Here is a 24,999-nt window from a genome sequence, read left to right as displayed (position 1 = left end):
CATGCTCATATCACTTGTACTTTAATCACACACTTCACTGGGTAGTAGCTGCCTTCGCTGGAGCTTGATTTTTGCCGAATTCTCGTCTCATTCTCCGCGTCGAGTGGTCTGAAGCAGGCCGCATCTCCATCATGGTCACCACAATATCAGTCTTCGTGACAAAGTGCCTGAAGCAGCTGAATCAACTTGCTCAGTCAGAAGGACTAAATCAGCATAAGTCCGAAGTTTCACCAGGGCTATGGGCGGATGAGCTCGGGCGACTACGTGTCTGGGCTGCCAACATTGGTGCTCATCAAACAGGGCAATCCTCTCTAGATTTTAGACTTCGAGATTCATCAAGCGCTCGAAGAACACTGATGCGGGTTCTAGAACGACTCCAAAGAGCTATTGAAGACCTTCAAGATATCCTGGACGGTTCCAAGGTCACTGAAGAGGACTCTATATTGGACTTCTCAGATTCGGAGGCAGATTGTGAACAACCAGAGGTCCAATCAACTTATTATGATCTGCGTGACACTATCAGCAGTTTATTCCAAGTGTCGATGGTGATAAGGCGACCGGCGCAATATGATCGCCTCGTTGGAACCAAAAGGTCCGACGCGGTCATGTTTGAGCCCTTTGATCGTGACCATGTTTTCAATAAATTTCCATCTGCAGACGCGACAATATTGAGACGCCTAGGACTGGCGATTTCTGAGCGCCGCGCTATTTTCCGATATCGCAAACGCCACCGCATGAAGCTCGCGCAGGGCAATGATCGTGTCTTCAATGATCTGCCTGATACGATGTCGAATTTAATGTCGGAAACTGTCGCGACTGAATTCTTGGAGTCACCCGAGCGTGAGACATCTGAATATGAAACTCGGTCAATAAGATCTCAGACATCCTATGCGCAGTCCATGGTTCAAGGAAATCACGGAATAGGGGTGCCAGCTCCACCAGAAGGATCTGATAATGGGGCTCCGTTCGAATGTCCTTATTGCTTTGTTGTAATATCTACATCGACTAGCTTTGATTGGTATCGCCATATCTTCAACGATCTCATGCCTTATGTTTGCATAGCCCCAATTTGCCTGCCACCGCATCGTCTTTACCGTAGCCGTCGAGAATGGTTCGAGCACTTACAATACCAGCACTCAATGACGGCTGAAACCAGTGCGGAGGTCAGTTGCCCTCTCTGTCAATCTCCAAGCCCTCCTAGAAGGTCGCTGGAAAAGCATCTTGGGCGGCATCTGGAAGAACTAGCGCTTTTTGCTTTGCCACGATCCGATCAGGATAAGGACGAGGAAGAGTTTGACTCCCTCTCTTCTTCACCTCCACTCCTGGAAATGCCGAGTCCAAGTGCATTTGCCTCTGAAGACGGGCATATTAGTATGGAGAGGCTAACAGAAGCGATTCGATCTATATCGAAGGATCTTCCAAATATGGTTGCAAATGGACTTGACGACGTGCTTCGAGAGCCATTTCGTTTTGTATCTGGAAACAGCGAAAGTCCCCAGAGCTCGAGATCTTCTGCATTTGCAGACGCGGGTCCAAGTACAAAGCTCATGCCCGAAGGAGGCCAAAATACGGCGGAGGTCATGCAACAGTTCGAGCCTTGCATATCAGATCTCTCGACCCCGGCGTCTGAATACACCCACAAGGACCGACCACTCGATGTGGATCGACAACTGACAGTCAATTCAACTATGTCATATTCAGCAAATAATTCCATGGAGGATTGGATCACCTTCAAATATACCCGTGATGGAATGAACATGGAGTATGAGATCCGCACGGATATAGAAACAATCAACCTTGACATTCTGAGCTCAGACTTCAAAGAGAAAAATTATGTTTACCCTCCCGCCAGTGCTGCCATTATGAACCCAGAAAAACAACAGGCTCGCGAGGCTCGCGACGTGTATGAAGATGAATGGAACAGATTTGGCTGGGCATTAGCCAAACTAAATCCAGTATTGCAGGGGAAGCGAGACCTTCTGCGGCGTGCTGTGGATGAGTGGCGATATTTGAAAATGGGTCCAAGACTTATCAGCAGGACAGAGCGTCCAGCTTCTGACGCAGCGATTATTCCAGAGTCACAAAATTCTCCATTCTTTAACCCGGAGCCACCAAAAGTTCAACCGCTTCCACCGATCGAAACCCAATCGAAGATTTTCATATGTACAATTTGTTCCCGGAGGTTCAATGAAATACACAGTCTCCGTTCACATATGCAAGTCCATCAGGGGAGTCGACCTTTCGTGTGTGAATTCTGTCAGAAGACTTTCACTAGCAAGAATGACTGTAGTCGACACATGAAGATCCATTTGGAAACCAATGACTGAGTTTGTGGTGGGTGTCAGCAAGCCTTTTTGCGGTCAAATGGATTGAATATGCGCGTCTTCAAAGTCAGAAACGTCAAGCTTGTCTTGAAGCGATTGATCAACAGCAGCGAAAGAGTTGATTGGAATTCAGTACTTGATGCGGTAGTTCCCTAAACTAAAGTGAAAGGCATCGGGCTTGTGAAGGGAGATGGTTTATGTACGAGGGCTGATTGACTTGTCTATATCAAATTGTCAGAAAAAGAATGATTTCCGGGTTACACAATCAGCCCAGAAATTGCAGTTTAAGATTAAGATTGACAGAAGCATACAGAGCTGGCCCTCCCGATGGTAGGAGGACAAGTGCTAATGATAAGGAGCACGGTGCCTACCTGATATACAAACTTCCCTGTTCCACTACTACGTGGCGGTTGTAAATCATTCTGGCATTACGTCTCAGTGCCCGAAAGGTGGGGTAGCAGGGCTAACTCGACGGGAAAATAGCTAGCTACATAATTAGTGCATGGGGCGCTTTTTTTTTCGGTCGCCGCCATCAAGCCAATGGCTATAGACTAGTTAGCAGGGGTCTGGGGAAAGAAGCCCCCAAAATCAAACCGGGGTAGCATCAAGTCGGACTATGTCGGGCATAATTAATTAACCATAGAGTTGAACGAACGATAAATTAGCGCAGTCTAGATTTCCATTGCACTTCGCGCTGCGCTTCTGAGTCAATTTTTGTTCAGCGGTCACAATGCTAGAGAATGCAGTCCAGGCGGTCTTAAGCCTCACCTCCTTCTGGGGGCTGGTCCTCAACCTCATCTGTGTGGTGGTTCGTGTTCCCAAGTTACTCCCCAGAACCTCCAATTAACACCTTTCAGACCACAAGCTATGTAATCTATCAAGCGTGGTTTCATCCATTAGCTGCTTATCCCGGGCCATTCTTTGCCAAATTGACCGACCTGTACTCAGTGGTACACGCACTGCGTGGCGACCGCCACGAGGACCTCTACCAGCTTCACCAACGCTACGGTCGCATCGTACGAATCGGCCCCAACCGCGTGACAATCCTAGATGCTGAAGCTCTAGAGCCAATCTACGGCCACCAAGCCAACGTCAAGAAATCACAATGGTACCACAGTTTCTACAGCGTCAGTATCTTCAACGCGATTGATCGTGACGAACATGCCCGCAAGCGTCGCGTCATGTCACAGGCCTTCTCAACTGAAGCTGTAAGAGGAATGGAGCCGCATATTCTATCTGCCATTCGCGACTGGTGTCTGGCCCTCGGCGATAAGTACCCTAGCCAAGATATCAAGCAGAAAGATGGCTGGTCGCGACCTAAGAATATGGTGCACTGGAGCGCTTGTCTCATCTTCGACGCTCTAGGCGAGATCTGCTTTGGAAAGACTTTCAATACTTCAATTAGTGATGAGAACACTTTCTTTTTCCCGCTTATGGCACTGAGTGTGCGTATCATGAATATCTGTGGTCAAATGCCGATACTGCGTCGCTTTGGCTTTGAAAAGTACATGCGTTACGGCACTGCTGCAAATCGTGATCGACAGATTGCCTTCTCGAGGAAACAGCTTGCAGCGCGATTGGCTGCCAATCCTACACAACGCCGTGATATTGTGTATTATCTACAGCTTGCGCGAGATCCTGATACAGGGAAAGGGTATTCAGTACAGGAGTTGATCAGCGAGGTTACGTTGTTGTTGGGTGCTGGTGCGAAACTCTCCTTCCAAACAAGATATACATTATTGCTAATCTTGAGCCTCAATAGGAGCGGATACTGCCAATACTGCACTGGCGGGAACTTGGTATTTCCTCGGCCAGCATGACAGCATTCGCAATCGCCTTACATCTCTGATCCGATCAACCTTCCCCACTCTGGAATCCATCGTCTCGGGCCCCGTGCTGTCCAGTGGCAAGATGGGATATTTGCGCGCTATCATCGAGGAAAGCATGCGGCTTTGTCCCCCAATTCCCATGGATCTGCCGCGTGAGGTTCTGCCGGGAGGTCTACGGGTCCTGAACTGGGAGCTTCCTGCTGGGACGGTAGTGGGCGTGCCCACGTACGCGCTGCACCACTCGCCTGATCACTTTGACCGACCGCTCGACTATGATCCCAGCCGCTGGCTAGTACGTGGGAGTGATGCAGCCGTGGGCACGGAAGGCGTGTCGGCTGATGTGATGGCCCGCCAGCGCGCTGCTTTTGTGCCGTTCAGTATTGGCCCACGGTCGTGCATTGGCCGTGGTGTGGCCATGGCTGAGTTGGAGATTGGTGTGGCCCGGGCCCTATGGCTTTATGATGTGCGACTATCTCCCGGGAGTGAGGGTCTTGGTGTGGGAAAGAATGGCGAGTATAAGATGAAGGATAATTTCATTGTAGGGAAAGAGGGCCCAGTGATGGAGTTCCGAACACGGCGAGAGATATAATCTCACGGGACCACTTTGTTATAGTTGCCTTACTCATGGCAATAACGTCAGGTGTGCGATATGTTTTATTCGCTTGTAAAACCATATACCGGCAAAGCAAAAGATTTGAAGACTCCTGCTGCTTGAGTACTACTATATCACATTTCTATGCCATGGTATAGTACTCAGGTATCTACATAAATCCACTTGTATCTTACAGCTTACAGCTTCTCCTTCCCTCGATCCTTTTCACTAGCCCGGCCGCCGCCAATAGGCTTCAAAACCTTGTACCAAGCCTCGCTCACCTCCAAATGATCCACACCCTTACGTTCCTCCTCCCACTGCTTCTCAGCCTTCCGAAACCGGTCCATCTCTTCTTCAAGCCACGCAACGCATGGCTCGATCACCTTCACCACCTCCTGAAAAGGCATCAAATGCCCCAAACCCGCCAACGTCACCTCCCGAACTCTCCCCTCTGGCAATCCTCCACTACCGCCAACCCCAGTCCCACAAACCTTGATACCCTCTCGGATCTCATCCAGCCTCAAATAGGATGAACCACCAAGGATCCACACACAAGAAGGACGCAGACTCGGTAATCGCAAGAAGGTACTCCGTGGCTCGGGGCGATACATAGGAATAAAAGCTGCAAGCGGATCCAAGTCCGCGTGTGTCGCGCGATCGATCACAATCCGACCTGTAACTGGGTCCCGGGCACCAAAGTTCTCCCGAATTTGACCAAGCAGGTCTTGATACTTACTTGTTGTCGAAGTAACGGGTGTTTCTGTTGAGTTGAAACGTGCTTTAACAGCATCCACGTCGGGGTAAAGACGGGTTGGGAGCTCGCGGAACCCGTATTGGGCCATGCGGTCAATGCAGCGTTGATCCCAACCCTTTGTAAGAGCGCGGTTTGCGCGCAGTGCGGTCTCACGGTTGGGCCAGATGTCGCCTCGTCTAAGGGTATAGTTGATTACGCCAGGGGCATCGGTGCCGAAGCCCATTTCTGGTGGGTTGAGTTGGATGACAGGATCAATTAACAGGACGGTTGTGAAGAGACGTGGGTGGAGGTAGGCCAGATTGGTGCTGAGAGATAATATCAGTCATGAATTTCCTTTTGGTAGGTGCAGGATAGATGAACATGATATTTCCTCCGAAGCTGTGGCCAAGACCTACGATCGGGCGAGGCATCTGGTCACGGAAGTGGTTGATCATTAGGAAAAGATCCCGTGGGTGGTCCATCCAAGAACCTGGGACGGGTCAGTGGAATTGAAAGAAATCTTTTGGAGCAAATGGTGCAAGCATACAGTCCATGCTAAGCTTATCCTCATTTCGGACTCCGCTCATGTTCATGCTCGCGCAGTCGGCTACCCAAATGCTGCGGATTCGAAAGCCGGTGCCTTTCTCCAACAACTCATCCCATAGAGGCTCGTACAGTTCCTGTATCGGGACGAGATCAGTATTTGATTTGGAGATGAATGGTTGGGGCTCACTTTTGGTAGCGCAACTCCATGAGCAGCAATCAGGGTAATGGCATCAGAGGGAAGGGGCAATTTTTGGTTCTTAGGGGTATACTGCTTAACATGAAGCTCTAACACGTCTTCCTGATTCACGGTGCTTCCAGGATATTCCCGAATGTGACATCCAGGAACGACATGCTCGGTAATTGTAAAGTTCTCGGTTGACATGATGACGGCTGTCAGAATTGAAGAGGTTTGCAATAAAATACTCTGGTGGATATGAGCTCATAAGAGCGGAAAGATGGGGTCAATGGGGGCGGTAAATCTGAGTGGGGATGTAAAGGAACGGTGGCCTGGGGGAGTGGATTAAACACTCCATTTCTTGCACTAGGCTGGATGTCACTTGAAACGATACCACGATCATCGTAAAAAGATAATAATTGGCAAATTATTCTGATCCAGCGAAGAAATAGTGAAATCAACTTCAGGACTGGATCATAGATTGAATTTGAGTTTGAGTTTAAAGATATGACCACATGAAAGTTATCAAAAACACCTCGTTTTCTAGAAGCAAATAATGGGGTCTAGCAATTTGGACCCGTTTATACAGTAGCGACTCGCTAAGCCGGCAGACAATGTCTCTTCCAATGGCTCAAATCACCAAAAAAATCGTCCGGAATTCGCCCCCAAATTGAACGGCACGACGAGCAAATTAATTGATGTTAACCGCCAATCAGATCCATTGAAATTCAGCCCCCACGCCCAGTCAAGGATCTGAGCCTCCACCCGGCCCGCACCGATCTTCTCCATCCCTGACGCCCCGGTGGCCATGATATGATCTGCACGCACCTATTCTGCAAAATGCGCACTGTAAATATTGAGGACGGTAGCCTGTATATCTCTCTGTCTATTCACAAATCACATGCGTCTTTTGTGCTCATCCCGAGGCCTTCGTCTGCAGGGCGAAAGGCCTTTATACCACTCCACTCGTTTACTCCGCCAATTGTTTTCCGCGCATCAGGGTCATCGTCGCCCTTTCCGTGTCCAATATGTTTGCCTCGGCCTTGTTGGTCAGTAGACTACCTAGGTTTGGGACAAGATTATTCGACTGGACACCATGGGGCTTGGGGGTAAGTGCTATATATGGAGTTTTGTAGGAAGCAGAGTTCAATCACAGTTTACGTGCTGGGTATGATTAAGTATGAAAGGGTAATTTCTTGAACCTTGTTAAGTCTACCGGCTGACAGTTCTATCTTCACGACGCCAAAGGAGCAGAACTTCAGTCTTGAAAGGTGGCTGTTCGTCTCGAGGCCATTGTCTAACATTTTCTAGATGATTATTATGTTGCCGAACCCTATTTTAGACCATGCTTGCCAACTGTCTCAACAAGCCATTGGGCTCCTCAATACCTTGGCTGCAAATCTGGTCCGCACGAGCCTGGGTATCGCTAACAGAGTAAATCCGAAGCTCGTCGGCATTACCGGAAGGCCGAATGTGAGCGACATCGCCATTTTCGAACGTGATACGGACACCATCGGTGTAGTTTGTCTTTTTCACCGGAGTGAAGCCAGCTTCAGCAGAGAATACCTGTTCAAGCTCGCGGCGAATCTGGGAGATATGGCGACCACCTTCCTCAGTAACGCTGTTAACGTGCTGGCCATTGGAATTGAGATTCTGCATGCCCCCCTCAGAGAACACAATTTCATGATCCTCCTTGTTAAGAGGAGAAAAGCGTTCGACAATTTTTGCGCTCGTTGGGCGAGGGAAGTTGCGAATCACCGCAGCCTTGCTGGATCGGGCTGGCAGCGATTTGAAAAGAGTCGGCACGTTGGTCTGACGCTTGCGGGCTGCGAATAGGACGCATAGGAGTGGCAGGACTGCATCGCGTGTAGGGAGAGCAGGAAGCTTTCGGCCATCAAGCTCAATATCGGAGCCGGTGAGGAAACCACCGTTGGCTTCCCAGCCTAGAACACGGCTGCGTCCTTGCTGGGCAGCGTTCTGCATGCCAGCAATCACGTAGGGGCTGCCGATTCTGGTCTTGGGCAGCAGGGCCTTGGCAAGAGGACCACGGTCAATGGCATCGTTGGTGCTGATGGGGACCACGACAGCGTCGGCACCGAGGAACTCGGCAACAACCATGCCTAGGAGATCTCCGCTGAAGAAGCGGAGTTTGCCATCCTCGGGCGACAGGAGGAGGGGACGATCACTATCGCCATCTGTGGAGATGACCGCATCGAAGGTTTGTCCGGTGCTGTCGGAAAGAGCTTGGACAGTGTCGAGTTGAGCCTGGTCAATGGCCTCGGTGTCGATAGGGACGAAGGTCTCGCTGCGGCCTGCAGGGACAACCTCAGCACCAAGAAGCTCAAGCAGCTCAACAATGAGATCGCGTCCGACAGCAGAGTGCTGGTAGACCAGTAGCTTCATGCCCTGCAGGGTATCACCCTTGAAGAAATCAAGGTACCGTTGAATGTACTCGCTCTTGCCCTCGGGGATGGGAGTCTCGAGGGTCGAAGTGGCAGCACGGAGCATGCCCTGCTCGTTGAAAAGGGACTGCTCAAATGGCTGTGCAAGAAGCTCTTTCCGGGCAACCTCAACAGACTCGTTGATAGGTTGCTCATCCTTCTTCAGCAGCTCACCCTTGGAGGTGTTGAGCTTGTAGCCATTGCGATCGAAGGGAATATGGCTACCAGTAACCATGATACTTCCCTTTCCTCTTTGCAAAGCGAAGAGAGTGAGAGCGGGTGTAGGGATAGCGCCTAGGCTGATAGGCCGCATACCCGCATCCTTCAGGGCCTTCTCAACGGCCTGGCAAAGACCGCCGCGGTTCGGCTCAACGTAGTTGATTGAGCTGGGGCGCAAGTCGTAGGCATAGTAGAAGTCATCGCCACGCTCAATGCCACCCTCAGATGGGGAAATGGCTTGAAGGTAGCGAATTTCACCAAGAACGTTGATGTAAATCTCCAGTTGGGTTAAATCGACGATCAAGCCACGTCGACCACTGGTGCCGAATTTGAGGATTTGAGGCTCGTAGGCGAGATTAGCCTCGAGTGAAGATGTTGAGGTGGACATTATGGGTGGTAATTAATATGATTAAAAAAGGGAGAAATCTTGAAGGTGGCGGGATGTTTCTGTTTACCCCACGCTCTGAGTTTCACCGCTCACCGATGCACGTCCGACAAGTCGTCGCCTATAGAGGATACTTCTTTGAGATGCTTTGAAGGATTTTGGTTTATAATGTATTTGACGTCAATTGAAATACTAAAATCAGGGAATCAAAGTCTTGAATTTTTACGTCCATGTTTGGATCTGTCTATGCTCTTGGGCTACGTATATGGACAGATTAAATCTTGAGGGTCTAGAACACGTGGAACATCGAAAATCTATATTATGTGGGCTCTCAATTTCAGGACTAGCCGCGTACATTTTACTAAAGTTCAGTTACAATCAATTGCTTCAGAACAGTGTGCCTGCTATAAAATATCCCAAGGTTGAAGTGGAGCGTTGGATGGTTTCACAAGCAGAAGCTGATCAGTGATCGCCTCGTATCTCCCCGCCAAGACATTCCTTATTCCTCCCGAACGTCATGGGATCCCAACTTCAACATCACAACTTCTCGATCAAACATCAAGCAGACTAGATCCCCATTTACAATGCAGGTAGCAGAAATACTATCTGATATCACGTCACTACGGGTTTGCGTAAGTCTCTTGTTCTCCAAGGCTGATGAGATCTCCCCTGATTCCACAAGGGATTGCCCCTCCACGCGCCGATCCCTTGTCAGCTCGAGCCACCTAAAGGCTAACACTGCCCAGGGCCAGAACGAAGCCCTCTCCCTAGTGAATGCACACAAATCCGTCACCGGAACAAGCGATACCGCTACAAATAGCCCAGTCGTAAATCTCTCCGATGAAGCGCCCGGAACCCAACCCAACAAAAAACATGAAGATTTGCAACGAGCCAAAGAACTGGTCAAGCTGCATTACGAATTCAAATCAAGACACTCCAACGGTGAGGTGGATGATGCATTACGAAAGGCACGCGAGGATGTGGAGCTGGTCCTGAGCGAGCTAGAGTGAACCTTGCAATATCCAAATAAATACCAGAAACCTTTCAAAGAGCGAAATCCGCAATCCTATCGTGCGCCAGGACCCGTCCCTCCGTCGTCTTACAAATATCCCGCATAGCAGCAGCTTTGGCATGAATATTCTTGTCGCCCAATACTGTCTCTAGCGCGTGCGAAAACTCCTCTGCGTCGATCCCGGGAGCTGCCTTTCGACTTCCGTGGACTCCTATACCTAGCCACTCGACTCGCGTTGCACAGTCGTATGTGTCGAGCCACTGCGGAATAATGACTTGGGGGGCACCCACCCTGAATATCACACACGATATCAGCAACAGGTTATATCTGGGAAAGGGAGCTACACACTTGCATGCTTCAAAGTATGAATTTGCGCCTCCATGATGAACATATGCCGCGATCTTGCCAGTTTCGAGGACAGCAATGATATCCGCCTGGATCCAAGGCACTAGTCTCACAGATCCCGAATCAATGAATGTCTCAAGAACCTTTTGAAATGCGTCTGAAGTCTTCCATTCGTATCGTAGTTTCCACAATACTTGATGGTCAGCGTGATCGTCGAGTATGGTTTGGATGGCCTTTGCCATTTGAATAGCAACATCCTCTGTGGGCTTAACATGTGACCCGAGGCTTATGAGAATAGTCGGCTTTATAAGCCATGTCGCCATCTCAGGATCCTTTTCCAAAAGTGACTGATGGAAACGGAGTATCGGCCCGCAACTAACAACATTATGTGGTACATGCAAGGGGAAATCCATTTCCCTAAATGCTGGTGTCAAATGCAGTGAGTCCCTTTGATAGGCATTCGTCAAGGGAAACGGACTCATCCCCTGGTGGTCTTTCCCTAATTCTTCAGTCTCTGACGAAGGGTTTCTCGTGGTCATAGCCATAGCTGCACGGAGCACGAGATACATATTCGGAAGTATCAACCTCCATGATAATGGATATGAATACCCCGACCCAGTCCTATAGTCCACTCAATCAGCAAATCCCGATCATCTCCACGCAAACCAGTCCCAGGATTCTCGCCTTACATAGGATATTTCCATAAGAATTCCGCATTGGGCTGATTCAAGATCACAACGTCCTTAAGTGGGACGGGCCACAAAACAGCAACACGAGACCCAACGCTCCGACACGCATTCAAGCCAACATGCAGTATCGGATCAACAACCACCACTGCAGGTTTAAGCTCATTCAAAATATCAACGCAGCTCCGGTATGCCCTTCCGTATTCGGAAGACGTCCAGCTAGACATTATTGTCCGGACTTTCTGGAAGCCGTCCACTGTGCCCGCAATCCCCGGCTTATGGTGTATCAAGCCGACATTAGTGCGGATCGCAAGGTCTTCCATACATGGCCCGTATATTTCGTGAAATTTCGCTGGCTCGGGACAGGGGACCTTCTTGTTTAATTCTGTTACCAGTGGTGCTACATGGCTGAAGGAGGCGATGTGGACTGAAAATTCGTTGCGTTGGAGGAATTCTTCTACTACTGCGAGGGCCACGTTGGCTTGACCCAGCTCGCTGTTGGTGAAGAATAAGATGTTTCGTGAATATGACATCGCTTCTGGTGAATTCACCGATGATTCTTTGAAATGCTATGGTAAATTTGAGCTGGATTACGAGACTTCGTCGCTTTAAATGGGTCTCTTATATTGTTTCACGGCTTTGTGGTACTTTCAGGTTATACAACCTTGTATTCATGAACAAATACTACCCGACCAGGTATGGACCGATTCGCTAAGCTTTGCAGTGAGGATTGAGCCTGTGGGTATTGATCAGAAGAAACGTCAAGCTCGTCAGTCCTTCGAAGTAAAATTTGGATCTGATTTGCTGTGTGATTGTTCCGAGGTCGACAAAATACATCAATGGTGCTATCCTCCAGTTTTTCTATCAGCTCTTTGTAGAAGCCACGTTCCGGGGGGAGCGCACTCATGACCAGATTAAGATTATGGAGAGCCCAGAGATTGAATAAGAGGAGATCAAAGACGAGTACCATCTCTCCCATTCGTTTCGCGACCCCGATCAACCGAGGGAATCCATCAATATCTGTCCACATCTTCCACGGGAATCTCCATCTCGCCAACTTCCAGCCATGTGAATCTTTGGGTTCCTGGGCAGTCAAATCTGGCTTTGAGATGGAGTCCCAATCATCGATCTTGAAGACACCCAGCGCTTGGTAAGGGTTCTACTTTTGCAGTCAGTGGTTATGGAGGGTCACCATCGAGAGAATTGTTGTACCCACTTGTAATAAACCTATATAACACAGCGTGATATAGCCAAGGTGTGTCAAAGGTGACAATTTGTCATGAAAATCCTCAAAGTGTATTCAAAACGCTAACAGAATTCGTCGGCCGGGTTTTATAAACTCTTCGCAGAAAGAGATACAATCAGTCAAATACCTTCAGAAGAGAAAGTCTTAGCTTCGCAATATGAAGAAGACATCTGCAAATAGCTGGAGCTTACCTGAATCCATAACACGTGAAATCACGCCGCTTGACTGGTGCGAGGATGTGTTGCGATTATCGCGCAGAATATGGCCAAAGCCATGCCGACACAAGTAAAAGAGACGATAGCAAATAAGAGTCTCGTAACATTTCTCCCACTCACTTCTTCCTCTTTCTCCAGGTCGGAAGATGCAGTGGGGAATCTGGTCAAAGGCTGTTCTTCCCCGTAGTATATCTCATGACAAGGATCATTGAGGCTGATTGTCAATGCCGACCCGTAACCACGATCCAGGTAACTCTTGCTTTTCCACATATCTTGGACGAAAGAGACCGATGTCTCTAGCTCTTTGTTGTAAGCACGATATAACGGAGAGGCAAGATTGCCTTTAAAAGAGCATTCTTTGGACAAAGAAAAAAGCAAATGAGCGTGATGCAAGGCTATTGAAAACAAAAAAAGTAATCTGGTGTGACGTACCACACATTATTATCTCGTTGTAGTAATCAGAGTCTTTGATTGGCCGAATGCTTTGATTTGTTTTTATGCCCCTTGCATGCAGCTGAACAGAGGAGCGGACGGCCCAATGAGAATTGTCGGCTGCAATCTACATCGAAGCATCTCTCCATCCGAGGAACACGTCCATTTTTAGTTTGTTTCAAATTAAAAGTTAAGAGTGGGCCGTATGCCATCAATATTATACATTTCAAACAGAGTACTTTCAACCACATGAATCTTCCCTCATATGAAATTCCCGCTGTACCTTGATACTCATCACATTGGTATTATTTTCAAGGTCGCTATCACGATCCTTGGGGAGGGGATCCATTTCCACTCGAACAGAACTGCAAGTCAACATAGCCTCATCACAATCCGGCCGAAAATTAACGGTTCGGTTCCTGGTGCTTCCTTTCTTCCTGGATAATTGCTGAAATAGTGAAATCTCTCCAAACGGCTTTGACCCTTTCGAAAATGTCAGATTTGTTGCCCACATGCAAATAATCGGTTGCAAAGTTGGCACACATGCGCAAATCACAGCCACGGAAAGTTCAATCTGAGACCACATGTATACGTCGCCCATGACCCATGACACGTCGAGAGAGGTTTTAAGATTGATTATGGAAGATATGCGGATGATACTGACAAAGATGGCACTGGAACAAAGAGAAGGAACGAATTAGCTATCGCTTGGAAGTTTGGAAAATTGAACGGTCTTCTACACACAATCCACCCAGGAAGAATATCCCACAGACTAGAAGCTTTTGGAAATTCTGCATTTGCAACTTCCAGATAATCGGCATTGGAATCATGAAGATGAGGCCGTCGGCCGCCACGTTTGTCGCCGCATTCCCAATATAGAAAGAATAAAGATCGAAGAGACATTTCCCTCCATCTGGGTCGGTATACCGATTCCAGAAGTATGAAATTGGCCGACAGGCGACCAGTAGCGTGATGAGACTTCCGATCCCCCATCCGATAACGATGAAGAGACATGCCCACGTGGCCCAGTTCATGCTGAAAATGCGGCGGTAGAAGGATATGATCGAGGACTTCACAAGAACAAGACAGGCAATATAGACGAAGGCGTAAGCCCACAGATTCTATTCCAATTGCAAGTCAATACACCTGAAACAGTGGGTAGTCGGATGTACGAACCCTCTGTAATTGCACCACATCATCCATTGTTCCAGCCCATATGTGCTTCCCAGCCCCAGAATCTTCGGCTTTTGTTTCATCAGGATAGTCCGCGACAATAATACTAGCAGTGCGCCTTACCTAAAATAGTCGCTGCAAATAATCCCACGACAAGAATCTGCATAAAGTCTGTTAAAACCCTCGCGACTTGGCTGAATATGCCTATGGTTTCACAAACCTGAGCAGCAATTATCGTCCAATCATCAATTCCCAATCCAACCTTTTTGACCGCAAGTCTTGAATAGATGCGCAAGGAAACACAGATAATCGAGAGAGCCAGCATTGCACTAATGGCCCCTGTAATTGTGTGAGCTTGGCTCTCCGACAAGTCCATGTCCGAGGGCGCCTGACCGAAGACAGCGTCTACACTAGCCATATCTTGCGATTGGATTCCCAACCAGAATCCAACATCTAGCTACCCATGCAGAGGAGTTTAGGAAAGGTTAACTGATTTAATGTTTGCCAGTCAGGGAGTTGAGAAAATACTAAAAATAGTTAGTGGGGATTTAAACGCCCACTTTAATCAACTCAAGGAGTCTATTTCCGCCGCTAAAGGTTCAACGAAGTACCTAGCAGGGGTACACATCCCGCAGTCAAATCAGTAGCATCTCTGACAAACCTACCGAATGGTTGGCCTTCATTAAGTGGGTACATGTACGCTGTGGCCACTATGGTCTGAGGATTCAATGCTTTCCGCCAAGCGGGTTTAGGCGCATGGCTAAGCCCCCAGGATTCCACTAACGTCTAAAGCCCCACCGGAAGCTCGTTTCGGGCCGCTCCTTCATTTTCTAGATTATTTTGGCAGTTGATCCGCTTTTGATCAACAAAACTGATATGAAGTAGATTAAACATACTTTGACTAGTGAAATTTTGGGTTGGTATGTCTTGGAACGCGGCCTTAACGTGCCCGACACTATTGACTTTGCTCACGTTTCCTTGTGGACGAGACTCCACTTCCGCGTACTTGAATCGGCGGGTGGCGCCGATTAAGCAAAACTCCCGCCGCGATCTCCACAAAGGGGAGTACACTCCGGGCTAGTAGTCTGGGCTTGCCTGGGATCGGAGTTAATATAATTCTGGCATTTCAATACTATCATGCAGGTGTCTAAATGTGTATCTATGATCCTCGTAATCAGCTATCGAGTCTGTCGGCGCTTTAACCTCATCGAGACCTTGCAGGTCTAAGTATTTACTGTGAAGTGAAAGATGGAGATGGAACAACTAATTTTATGAGTTTGTATCAGAAAAGACATGCCAAGCATTTCCAAACTTTCGAGCCAGGTTGAAGACAGCAACCGGATTTCTGTTTTTCGGTTTTTGTTTTGCTTTTACTTTTGATGTTGGCGACGAGTGCAAGGACCATGCCTTGAGTTCTATGCTTCACCCTGTGAGGAATATCCTTTGAGCCGCATCCTGCAGGCTGTCAACAACAGACAGTGCCATGTGATCTGGCATTTCCTGCTCCAGCCTCCTTGCCAAAAAAAAAAAAAAAAAAAAAAAAAAAAAAAAGCATATTATCTCCAAGCGAGTATTACCTGCTGTCCCAAATTTCCAGCAGGAATCCCTTCTGTGGACCTGATACTTGGATCATGTAAGTGTGGGGGATCTACAGCCTGAGTCAAAGTAGATGACCTAAATGTATAACATCCCTCATGGAACAAAGTCGAGTTTGTACATTTTTCTTCTATTCTCACAGGTACTTGCCTGTCCTAGCTCTCTGCAGCCTGGCGGTCTATCATAAAGTACTCAGTCAATTCAAATTTCATGAATCGAATTCACGTCGAAAAAGACATACGAGAATATACTCGATTTCTGGTTCGGTTCCAAATCATCCCGGGATTACCTGCGGCAAAAGTCATTCTGGTACGGCAGCCCTGCAGACGACGCCTACGTACGTGAAAACCTAAGTGAGACATACCAAGCCGCCAAAAATGGTTATCTCTATGCCTGGATCCGCGCCGGGGAGGGTGAAGGCGCATTGGCCCTGAATTTGTTGCTGGACCAAGTACCCCGCAATATCATCCGCGGGGCCCCACAAGCATATGCAACAGATCATAAGGCTGTATCAGTGGCACGGTATGCCATTGACCGGAAATGGGACAAGAAACTTCCTGATATTCAGAAGCGGTGCATGTATTCGCCGTTCAAACATTCGGAAAACATTGACGACCAGGAGCTTTCGGTAAGCTCTTCACAGAATTGGGGGATCCGTATCATCTTCACTGGGCAAAGGATTTCAGGCACCAAATTAAACGTGATTGGTGCTTTGTACATCGGGATAGTATTTTAGAAAGGTCATAAAGATATAAATGGTTTAACTAAATGCCATTATCGGGTTTCAGACCTGTGCCTGAATCTGTGAATCAGCTTGGATAATCTGATGTCCGCTCGGACGACTTCTGGAGCGCGGCTCTTAAGCAGTGCATCAACGAGCTTTCCCAAGACTTTTGATTTAACGCATCATAACATTATAGCCCAAGATTCACTCGTCATCGAGGCTCACCCAAGGCCTTATCGTAAGCGATGCCCCTTCATAGGATGTGTCCTACTAAAATGCGCCAGATCACGTCGCTAGATGCGCTTTCCACATCCCCCGCCACCATCGCACCGCTTGTCAATCTCACTCTCCTGAGCTTCTCACTAATGGCTTGACCCTCGCGCAAGGTTGAGGTGTGACGGGAAAATGTTGCGTCTCGCCGATGTTTGCGTTTCCGAAAATGGTGCTGCGGGATCAGACGTGGGGGATTGATTCCCAATATTGATGCCAAGTACGTCTACCCTTTTTGGCAAAGTCGCGCTGACCTAATGTGTCACTCACCTATTCCCAGCAAACACCTCCGCTCATAATTTTCAGGCTCATCGACGACAGCCACCTGATAATTTCGGACCTAGATATCCCCGGCGAGCTTTGTATTCGTATGCCCACGGTGACAGTGGGTATATATTATTTATAGCCTGAAGCAAACGCGAGCATTTCCATGCTAGATGACCAGTTTCGACGAGCGATATTGCACTATGCGACTCCGCTGCGCGAGAATGATATATTGTCGGGCGGAAAAGGAAAGGTTCGCGGGTTCCAGGTCGCGCCATCAGATTTTGAGTCGGTCTCGCTTTCGCATCCTGAAATAGCTGACGTGGCAGTGGTGGGGTTTTAACTTTCGAGAGCCTTACGAGGGCCAAACCAACTGACCTCGTGTTGCATAGCCCCTGTTCTTCACGTCAGCACCAGCCCTACCCAGCCCCACCCCGAAATATCGCTAATCGCCAAACTTATCCGCGCAAATACCATTTCTGGCCTATGTAGGCTTGTCATCATGCATTATTCACGCTCATCATCTACTTTTCGCCCAGTCAAAATGCTCTGCCCAAAGTTGGATCCAATTTAGGCAAATGAATGGTAAGGCTTTTCAAGCCTCTAGGTACTGCCCAGCTTTATTTACATTTGAGTTTGAACAAATTAATCTAATTCGGTTGCAGTATTTGGGGCCATTTGCTAGGTCTTATGTCATATTCAAATGTATAAAACTGACCTCTCTCTCCAGCAAAAGACACGATCATCATTCAATCCCAACCTACTATATCTGGCAAAGACATATTGATTTGATAGGAAATCGGTCTTCTCCAACTTCGGTCTTCTCCAACTTCGCTATCTCCATTTTTTTTCACGTTACTCTATTCTTTCTGAACTTATCATAAGACACGATATCAAAAATGCGTTTCTGTCTATTTGCTCTTGTCGCCCTCTCCCTGGGGGTGAATGCAATGCCTCATGCGCCGCAGGTAGTGAAGAAGTCCACTTCAGTGGGAGGTCAAAAGCCATTCTCATTCCCACTCGCAAACGGCTTTCCCAATATCGCTCAAGACTCGGATGCTCTGACAGAAATCGAGAAACAAGCACATGGCACACTGCCCAATGGAGCATCACCTGCCGAAATCGCAGACAACTCAGTTGCCGTATGGCAGCTAATTGCCTTCAATGAGCTTTTTGAAGTAGCATACTTTAGCAATCTCATTGACAACATCACGGACGGCATTTCTGGATATGAACTTGCCAGCCCTGCTGCACGGAATGTTATCACTACCGCATTAGAAGCAGTCAGAGCACAGGAAGAAGTGCATGCGCTCGGAGCAAATGGCATTCTCCAGGCGGCTGGACGTGACCCAATCAGTCCCTGCGAATATATATTTCCCGTCGACAATCTCGATTCCGCCATCAATTTCGCATCAGTCTTTACCGATATTGTCCTTGGAACTCTTCAAGAGGCTTTAAAAGTCTTTGGGTCTGATGGGGATGCAGTATTCCTTGGGTTGGTTGGCTCTGTCATTGGCCAAGAAGGTGAACAGAATGGCTTTTATCGAACCGTTGACAAGTCCGCCTTGCCACCGTCCACTCAGCCATTACTCACCGCGTCATCGGGCCCTTTCTTGCTATCTGCGCTGTATCAAACGGTCATAGTGCCTGGCTCTTGCCCTGATAGTCTACCCATTCCCGTTTTTGGGGCTTTGAATGTCGACACAAGCTATCCCAAGGCACAGACACAGGAGCTGGAGTTCAGTTTCTATACGAATGAGACAACTGTCAGTACTGAGGGCCTGAGCCTGGTATACATCAACGGGCAGAATACTCCAGTGGTTGAAAAGCTTTCTAATGTCCAGTAAGTTTGTTGACCGATATAAAGTGTTTTTTTATAAGGAATTCAGACTGATAATGTGAATAACAGCCTTGTTGATGATTATGTTCATTTCACCTCACCGTTCCCCTACCAGGAATATGTGATGGGCGGATTGACCATTGCCGCTGTCACTAATAGTGTTGGACCATTTTCAGATGCTAGTGACGTTGCTGCTGCAACTTTGTACGGACCCGGAATTATTGAACTTGCTTAGTATGATGGTTCTTATCCACCAAGACATTGGGAAGCGGGATTTGTGGCGACTTCAAAAGATCGTGCGACCGTGTGCTGTTCAGTCAATGGTCGGTCCAGCTTGAAAGCAATGATGAATCGTTTTACGCGACTGTAGATTAATTAAAACATCCCTAGGTCAGACATTGATGTATCTCATAGCGGCACCAGTGGTTTTTTTGATATTTTTGAAGCATTCTTTAGCATGAATAATTTTGATAATTTGATACAGCAATTGTTTAACATCATTCACTTGTCTCCAATATTTAGTGCGCAATATACATGTTGTGGCTGTGGTACTCGGCGAGCGGGAACCAGTCATTGGTGGTACTCAACATCAGAACCAAGGTTGCGCGTCTCAAGTCAGGTGCCATGATTTATCATTTCGTCATCCATCACCTAAAACTAACTTCACGACAGTCTTTCTGGAACGCTTAATAGGCTTCTTCCAGCCCGGGGTCTTTTGTCGGAAATTCTCGAGATCAATACACCCATTACACGGAGATCGTTCACAGAACCCGTGGACGCGGGAATAGAGAATGAATAAGGAGATTCCTCAAAGCCCTACCTATTTCCACGATCCCTTTGAGGAAGTCGAACTACCTACTCGTCCCTTGGCATCTCATCGTCATCATACAGTAAGGGACGATGGCAGAGAAACGAAAGACTTTGAAGCCCCTCGCATCTTCGATGGACTAACCAACATTTTGTCTGGCTGGGGATGGCTGTCTTCTGAACGTGAAGCCCGTTCAGAATCGTGGAAAGTCCTTTCTCGTCGAGATTCTACGAACGTGCCTTCTGTTGAGTCAGACCGGGCGCAAAGCATGCCAGCCACAAATTACGAGGCAAAGGCAGAATCACCCACATCATTCGCAAAAGATTATGGAAAATTTCATAGAGTTCTTCATTATGATGACTCAAATACGGTGCAATTATACGAAAAGAAATCATCGGTTGACCAGATCAAATCACCAGGAAGAACTCCATCCAGCCCTGTGGTGACAAAATTGAGGCGGGCTTCCTTAATCAACAAGACAATAAGAGAACTCTATGCAGTCAAAATGTTTCACTCTGCCCAAACAACCACACCACTCCCGTACGGAAAGCAAACTCCTTCTTTCTCACTATACCATCCTAACATTATCCCAATTATCGACATACTTTACAATGAACAAAAGCATCTCTGCCTCGTCATGCCCTACTGCGGCGGTGGCAATTTAAAGTCCTTTCTTTTCCCAGACGGACCACGAAAGGACAGAATCACGAAAGAAGAGTTAAACTGCTGGATTATTCAAATCATTCGCGCAGTTGCATTCCTTCACGATAAAGATATTGTCCATGGCGATCTGAGACCAGAACATATCCTTTTTACAACCCAAGGCGCAGTAAAGGTAAGTGGCTTTGGGGAAGACGAAGATGCAGTCCGAGAACTGGCGGAATTATTGCATGGCAATAATCGCACTTCATGCTATTCTGAGTCGGGAGCCAGTTCAAACATGACTCCGGCTTCTAACTATAAGCCCAAGATGTGCATTCGGAGGAAGCTATCGGAGGCAAGCGTTCCCTATCTTCCGCCAGAGAGGTTTTCTGGTCGACGTGGCTCTTTTCATCAAAGCTATGCACATCATCAAGGCTTTGATATCAGAGCGGGAGATGTATGGGCATGTGGTATGATCTACATGGCTCTGATATCAGGCAAGCTCCTTTGGCACAGGGCGCAGAGGATTCATCCTGGAAAGCCCTTTGCTAATTATCTGAACTATCGTCTGACCGATGACGGTTACGGTCCCATACAGTCGCTTCAACTGGTGAGTTACATTCGTCGCTTTTGTATGTAAACCTGAGCATGAGCATATTCTCTGACATCCCGGAACAGCGTTGTCGAAATGTGGTTTACGCGATGCTACATCCCGACTCGGAGTCGAGGATCACTGCAGCAGAGGTTTTGAGGTCAGAATGGGCCCTTGGCGTTGCGGTCTGCGAAGTTGGAGAGACGGGATGAAATACTGTGCTTTTATTACTTCTAATTGCATCATGAAGGCTTCCTCTGCACTACTTGCAAAGTCTAGATCGCGTTATTTGGACAGTTGGTCTTTACGCTGTATATTCCCGAGCGGAGGCCTTCTGGTCTCAGTCAATAAGATCAGACGAGCATCAAAAGGTGGAAGGCCATAGGGCCACCTGATATGAAAGCTTAGTAATCTCTTCTGATAATGTAAGTGTTTAAACAACATCAGTAAGGCTTCTCCTTTTCTCTGGCTTGCATTCCCGTCTCATAATTCACGACTCTAAATACCGGGGCACAACCGACTTCACGTTCGTGTCTATTACCCGCATAGTTCTCGGAATTCGAAGCATTATGATCCTGAACTATGATGTCTTTTCACTGTGATCATATCAGGAGTGGGCAAGTGTCAAAACAGGAAGAGACTAAGGCTGGGTCCGGTATAGCCAGTAAAAAGATGCCTTCATACTTAGCAAACGCCTATTCATCTGCTATCATCTACGTCTATCTATCCTGTTATGACATATTTATTTTCTGGCCTTGAGAGTATACATATGTCTGTAGAGTCATCAAGTCCCCTCAATCCGTTGGAATTAGTAAAAATAATGGTAATATCAAGGTCTCCCTGGTCTCGGGGAGTTATCTGGTTTTTATTCTTGTTATCTACATAGACAATGGTCTCAGTTCAGTAGTGTGAAATTTAGTATCTAGCTACTCAGACCTTTATATAGGTATTTAGAGATAATTGAACGCTGTCAGTCGTCCGCACTATAGAGCCACATAGTAGATGGTTCTGGAGATGGAATGAGAAGGGCACCAATTAAGTAGAAGTAAACCAGGAAGCAGCTTATGGCTAATTATCTGGAGGGGTGGGTCGAGCTCAATAAGCATTGTATGCCGAGTCACGTAACTTCGAGTTGAACGGCATGTGATTTTCGTTTACTTTTTATCCTAAACCTCACTGACAACCGTCTCTCACTTCATATTTCTCATCACCCCTTTCCAACTCATCATAATTCTCCTGCACTTGCATAGCTGTCTAGCACAACCATCATGCAACGCTCGACTCAGCCCACGGCTCAAGATATTGCCATGCAGGTATCGTTGCCGAAGCAGTTCGGTCTCCACTATGATCTGCTTGCATTTCATCATGGGTTGTATTTGAAACATCTATCTCCTTTGGTTCCAAGGTCCGAACAACGATATGAAGACAAGGTACCCGCAGAGCCTGAAGAACCAGCCAAACCATGGGATGCAGTGGATGGGCCATGTTGTCCTGGCTTGCAGCACCCTATAAATGATGTTGACCCTTGTTGCTCTGGCTTGGGGCTTTCAAAAGAGGACTCAATAATCCCATGCTGTGAAGGAGTTGTTCCAGAGAGCACAAGAATCATCAACGTTGAGTTGACATTGTTCCAGAGTATGCCGGAGGCCGCTGCATCTTTGTTATAGGTACGAGATGGGGCTTATATAGAATCTGTGGCACACAACTGCCCTTCTTCCGTTCTGTTGTGAGCGACTTTCTCTTGGCGACATCTTTGGTTGTGTATGTGGCATGGGGCTGGATCGAAGTACATACTTCGGTTAGGGTTGGAGCAGATACTGAAGCCCGATCTCTCAGGCGACAACGAACCTTGAAGCGGTGAACTCAGGTATGGCAGTTTCCTAGACCGCCTTCGAATCCGCGCATCTTTCTCCACCACGCGCCTCTTGCTCACCTTTCAACCACTGCTCGCCCAACCCCACAACTCCCATCATGGCCGCTCCGGTGGATGCGAAGCTTCTTCGGAAGACCAAGTTTCCTCCTGAGTTTAGCCGCAAGGTTGATATGCAAAAAGTCAACATTGAGGTGATGAAGAAGTTCGTCCACCCTTCCCCGGATTTTGATCGTGAAGGCGCCATGCTAATCTCCGTACTCAAATGCAGATGGATCGCAGGCCGGATTTCTGAGATTCTAGGCAATGAAGATGATGTGGTCATCGAGCTTTGCTTCGGCCTAATTGAAGGCACCCGCTACGTATGTTTCCCGCGGTGTCGTCTGGTCTTTGCTGGCGCCCAACTGACAGTATTTGTGGATCAATTAGCCTGATATCAAGGCAATTCAAATCCAACTTACAGGATTCCTTGACAAAGATACCCCCAAGTTCTGCAAGGATCTTTGGCTACTGTGCCTGAGCGGCCAAGAGAACCCCCAGGGTGTACCAAAGGAGCTTCTTGAAGCGAAGAAGCTGGAGCTCATTCAAGAAAAGGTGATCCCTTGCCCGCGACTCCGAGCAGATCCTTTTCCAAGCCCGTCGCTAATGCATTTTATCGCAGGCTGAAGCCGAAAGGGCCGCCGAATCCGCTCGACGACAGCGCGAGCAAGATATGGCCCGGGAGCGCGAACTGGGTGATATCAGGAACAGAGAACGTGGAGCCCGTGGAGATCGCGAACGAGGACAGAGGGGCCCTGGTCGCAACCGTGCTTTCGATAGCAATTTCGAACGCCGACGATCGCGATCCCCTCCCCGTCGCAACAGAAGCCGGGACCGATACCGTGAACCCCCACCTCGCCGTAATTTTGATTCTTACGTCCCGTCTAGCTCGAACCAAGGCCGCCACTCTCGCTCCCCTTCTCGATCTCGTTCCCCCCATTCCCCTCCTCGCTCGTCCATTCGGGAACCGCGTCATGCTGGTCGTGCCCGGTCTCCAGGCCGCCGCCGAACCTACAGCCGATCCATCTCCCCCAACTCGCGCAAACGCGAAGGAACTAGGCGCAGCCCAGACTACGGTGATCGACACAGATCCATTGACCAGAATAATTCACGCTCACCAATTCCCAGAGATGAACCAGGACACCGCTCGTTCTCCCGCAGCGTGAGCCCATCCTCTCGGCACCAAGACCGGAAGAACTCTGGCTCGAACGATCTCCCTCGCTATCGCCCACGTTCTCGTTCTCGTGAGAGAGGTAGAGGACGATATGAACCCGATACTTCCCGATTCAACGATGAACAGACTCGTGGCCGTGGATATGGACGACGCCGCAGCCGCAGCCGCAGCCGCAGCCCTCGCAGAGAGCATGAACGGCGCCGCTCTTTGGAGCGATACAATCCAGCTGCTCACAGAAAACGTGACCCATCTGTATCTACATCTGACAAAAAACAACCAAAGAATGCTGATCAGCCGGAAGATCCACCCACTCCCAACCCAATCGAGATGAAACCCAAGGCGGAGGATCAGGAGATGAAGGATGCTGAGTGAGGTGGATAAGTTCCTCACTCGCAGAGCGCTTGAGATCTTGAACATCTAATGGAATATCCACACATCCGTATTGACGTGGATCCAGGCTCATAATGTCTCGACTGAAACGATGTATTTTTAATGAAGAGATAGGTACTCGTTCTAGGCAACATGCCTACAGCGACGTTCATTCCTAGAAATAAAACCATACCCGAAATTCCTGTTCTTCACTATGCTAGTCCTTAAACAGCCTTGAAACTGGGGCCCCCGCTAAGACACAATAAGTCAAGTCATGCTACTCTGATGAACTCGATCACGAGCCCAGTCGTTCATCACTGCCAAGTTTGGATTATTACACCGGCTCCTACTTGTCACCAACGTCAGGACCTGCAGATCGAACCCTAGCTTTTCGTCAAGGAGATTTCCCTCGGCTTCTCCGTGCGGGGCTAATGCATCTAAGATCACATGGAGTGGGG

General features: G+C 48.2%; 11 protein-coding genes across 11 annotated transcripts; 7 read left to right on the top strand and 4 right to left on the bottom strand.

The window, feature by feature from the left end:
• Nucleotides 1-131: 131 nt before the first annotated feature.
• On the top strand, nucleotides 132-2,013 carry N7503_006887 (uncharacterized protein; the record flags this gene model as incomplete). The annotated part of the gene is made up of 2 exons (XM_057066434.1): nucleotides 132-1,903; nucleotides 1,965-2,013. The coding sequence occupies 2 exons, from the start codon at nucleotides 132-134 to the stop codon at nucleotides 2,011-2,013; spliced, it is 1,821 nt and encodes a 606-aa protein (XP_056920115.1).
• A 1,041-nt stretch (nucleotides 2,014-3,054) lies between these two features.
• Nucleotides 3,055-4,742, top strand: N7503_006886 (cytochrome P450; the record flags this gene model as incomplete). The annotated part of the gene is made up of 3 exons (XM_057066433.1): nucleotides 3,055-3,132; nucleotides 3,182-4,028; nucleotides 4,087-4,742. The coding sequence occupies 3 exons, from the start codon at nucleotides 3,055-3,057 to the stop codon at nucleotides 4,740-4,742; spliced, it is 1,581 nt and encodes a 526-aa protein (XP_056920114.1).
• A 200-nt stretch (nucleotides 4,743-4,942) lies between these two features.
• N7503_006885 (alpha/beta hydrolase) lies at nucleotides 4,943-6,406 on the bottom strand (the record flags this gene model as incomplete). The annotated part of the gene is made up of 4 exons (XM_057066432.1): nucleotides 4,943-5,804; nucleotides 5,860-5,968; nucleotides 6,026-6,158; nucleotides 6,212-6,406. 4 exons carry the CDS (start codon nucleotides 6,404-6,406, stop codon nucleotides 4,943-4,945), a joined length of 1,299 nt encoding a protein of 432 aa, XP_056920113.1.
• A 1,131-nt stretch (nucleotides 6,407-7,537) lies between these two features.
• N7503_006884 (uncharacterized protein) lies at nucleotides 7,538-9,247 on the bottom strand (the record flags this gene model as incomplete). The annotated part of the gene is made up of 1 exon (XM_057066431.1): nucleotides 7,538-9,247. One exon carries the CDS (start codon nucleotides 9,245-9,247, stop codon nucleotides 7,538-7,540), a length of 1,710 nt encoding a protein of 569 aa, XP_056920112.1.
• Nucleotides 9,248-9,828: 581 nt separating this feature from the next.
• Nucleotides 9,829-10,254, top strand: N7503_006883 (uncharacterized protein; the record flags this gene model as incomplete). Its single annotated transcript, XM_057066430.1, has 1 exon — nucleotides 9,829-10,254. One exon carries the CDS (start codon nucleotides 9,829-9,831, stop codon nucleotides 10,252-10,254), a length of 426 nt encoding a protein of 141 aa, XP_056920111.1.
• Nucleotides 10,255-10,288: 34 nt separating this feature from the next.
• Nucleotides 10,289-11,820, bottom strand: N7503_006882 (glycosyltransferase; the record flags this gene model as incomplete). The annotated part of the gene is made up of 3 exons (XM_057066429.1): nucleotides 10,289-10,547; nucleotides 10,605-11,222; nucleotides 11,291-11,820. The coding sequence occupies 3 exons, from the start codon at nucleotides 11,818-11,820 to the stop codon at nucleotides 10,289-10,291; spliced, it is 1,407 nt and encodes a 468-aa protein (XP_056920110.1).
• Nucleotides 11,821-13,421: 1,601 nt separating this feature from the next.
• N7503_006881 (putative integral membrane protein Pth11-like) lies at nucleotides 13,422-14,771 on the bottom strand (the record flags this gene model as incomplete). Its single annotated transcript, XM_057066428.1, has 5 exons — nucleotides 13,422-13,854; nucleotides 13,925-14,301; nucleotides 14,357-14,424; nucleotides 14,477-14,513; nucleotides 14,574-14,771. 5 exons carry the CDS (start codon nucleotides 14,769-14,771, stop codon nucleotides 13,422-13,424), a joined length of 1,113 nt encoding a protein of 370 aa, XP_056920109.1.
• A 1,260-nt stretch (nucleotides 14,772-16,031) lies between these two features.
• N7503_006880 (DUF924 family protein) lies at nucleotides 16,032-17,047 on the top strand (the record flags this gene model as incomplete). Its single annotated transcript, XM_057066427.1, has 4 exons — nucleotides 16,032-16,091; nucleotides 16,185-16,577; nucleotides 16,870-16,911; nucleotides 16,958-17,047. 4 exons carry the CDS (start codon nucleotides 16,032-16,034, stop codon nucleotides 17,045-17,047), a joined length of 585 nt encoding a protein of 194 aa, XP_056920108.1.
• Nucleotides 17,048-18,106: 1,059 nt separating this feature from the next.
• Nucleotides 18,107-19,282, top strand: N7503_006879 (uncharacterized protein; the record flags this gene model as incomplete). The annotated part of the gene is made up of 2 exons (XM_057066426.1): nucleotides 18,107-19,050; nucleotides 19,117-19,282. The coding sequence occupies 2 exons, from the start codon at nucleotides 18,107-18,109 to the stop codon at nucleotides 19,280-19,282; spliced, it is 1,110 nt and encodes a 369-aa protein (XP_056920107.1).
• Nucleotides 19,283-20,123: 841 nt separating this feature from the next.
• On the top strand, nucleotides 20,124-21,301 carry N7503_006878 (kinase-like domain-containing protein; the record flags this gene model as incomplete). Its single annotated transcript, XM_057066425.1, has 2 exons — nucleotides 20,124-21,107; nucleotides 21,176-21,301. 2 exons carry the CDS (start codon nucleotides 20,124-20,126, stop codon nucleotides 21,299-21,301), a joined length of 1,110 nt encoding a protein of 369 aa, XP_056920106.1.
• Nucleotides 21,302-23,060: 1,759 nt separating this feature from the next.
• Nucleotides 23,061-24,544, top strand: N7503_006877 (PWI domain-containing protein; the record flags this gene model as incomplete). Its single annotated transcript, XM_057066424.1, has 4 exons — nucleotides 23,061-23,164; nucleotides 23,231-23,321; nucleotides 23,389-23,553; nucleotides 23,621-24,544. 4 exons carry the CDS (start codon nucleotides 23,061-23,063, stop codon nucleotides 24,542-24,544), a joined length of 1,284 nt encoding a protein of 427 aa, XP_056920105.1.
• Nucleotides 24,545-24,999: the final 455 nt, after the last annotated feature.

Source organism: Penicillium pulvis, assembly GCF_028828015.1.
Source record: "Penicillium pulvis strain IBT 33274 chromosome Unknown contig_5_segment0_segment0, whole genome shotgun sequence".
Lineage (NCBI taxonomy): Eukaryota > Fungi > Ascomycota > Eurotiomycetes > Eurotiales > Aspergillaceae > Penicillium > Penicillium pulvis.
Note: the sequence above shows the minus strand (reverse complement) of the source record. Positions and strands in the feature narration are given on the sequence as shown.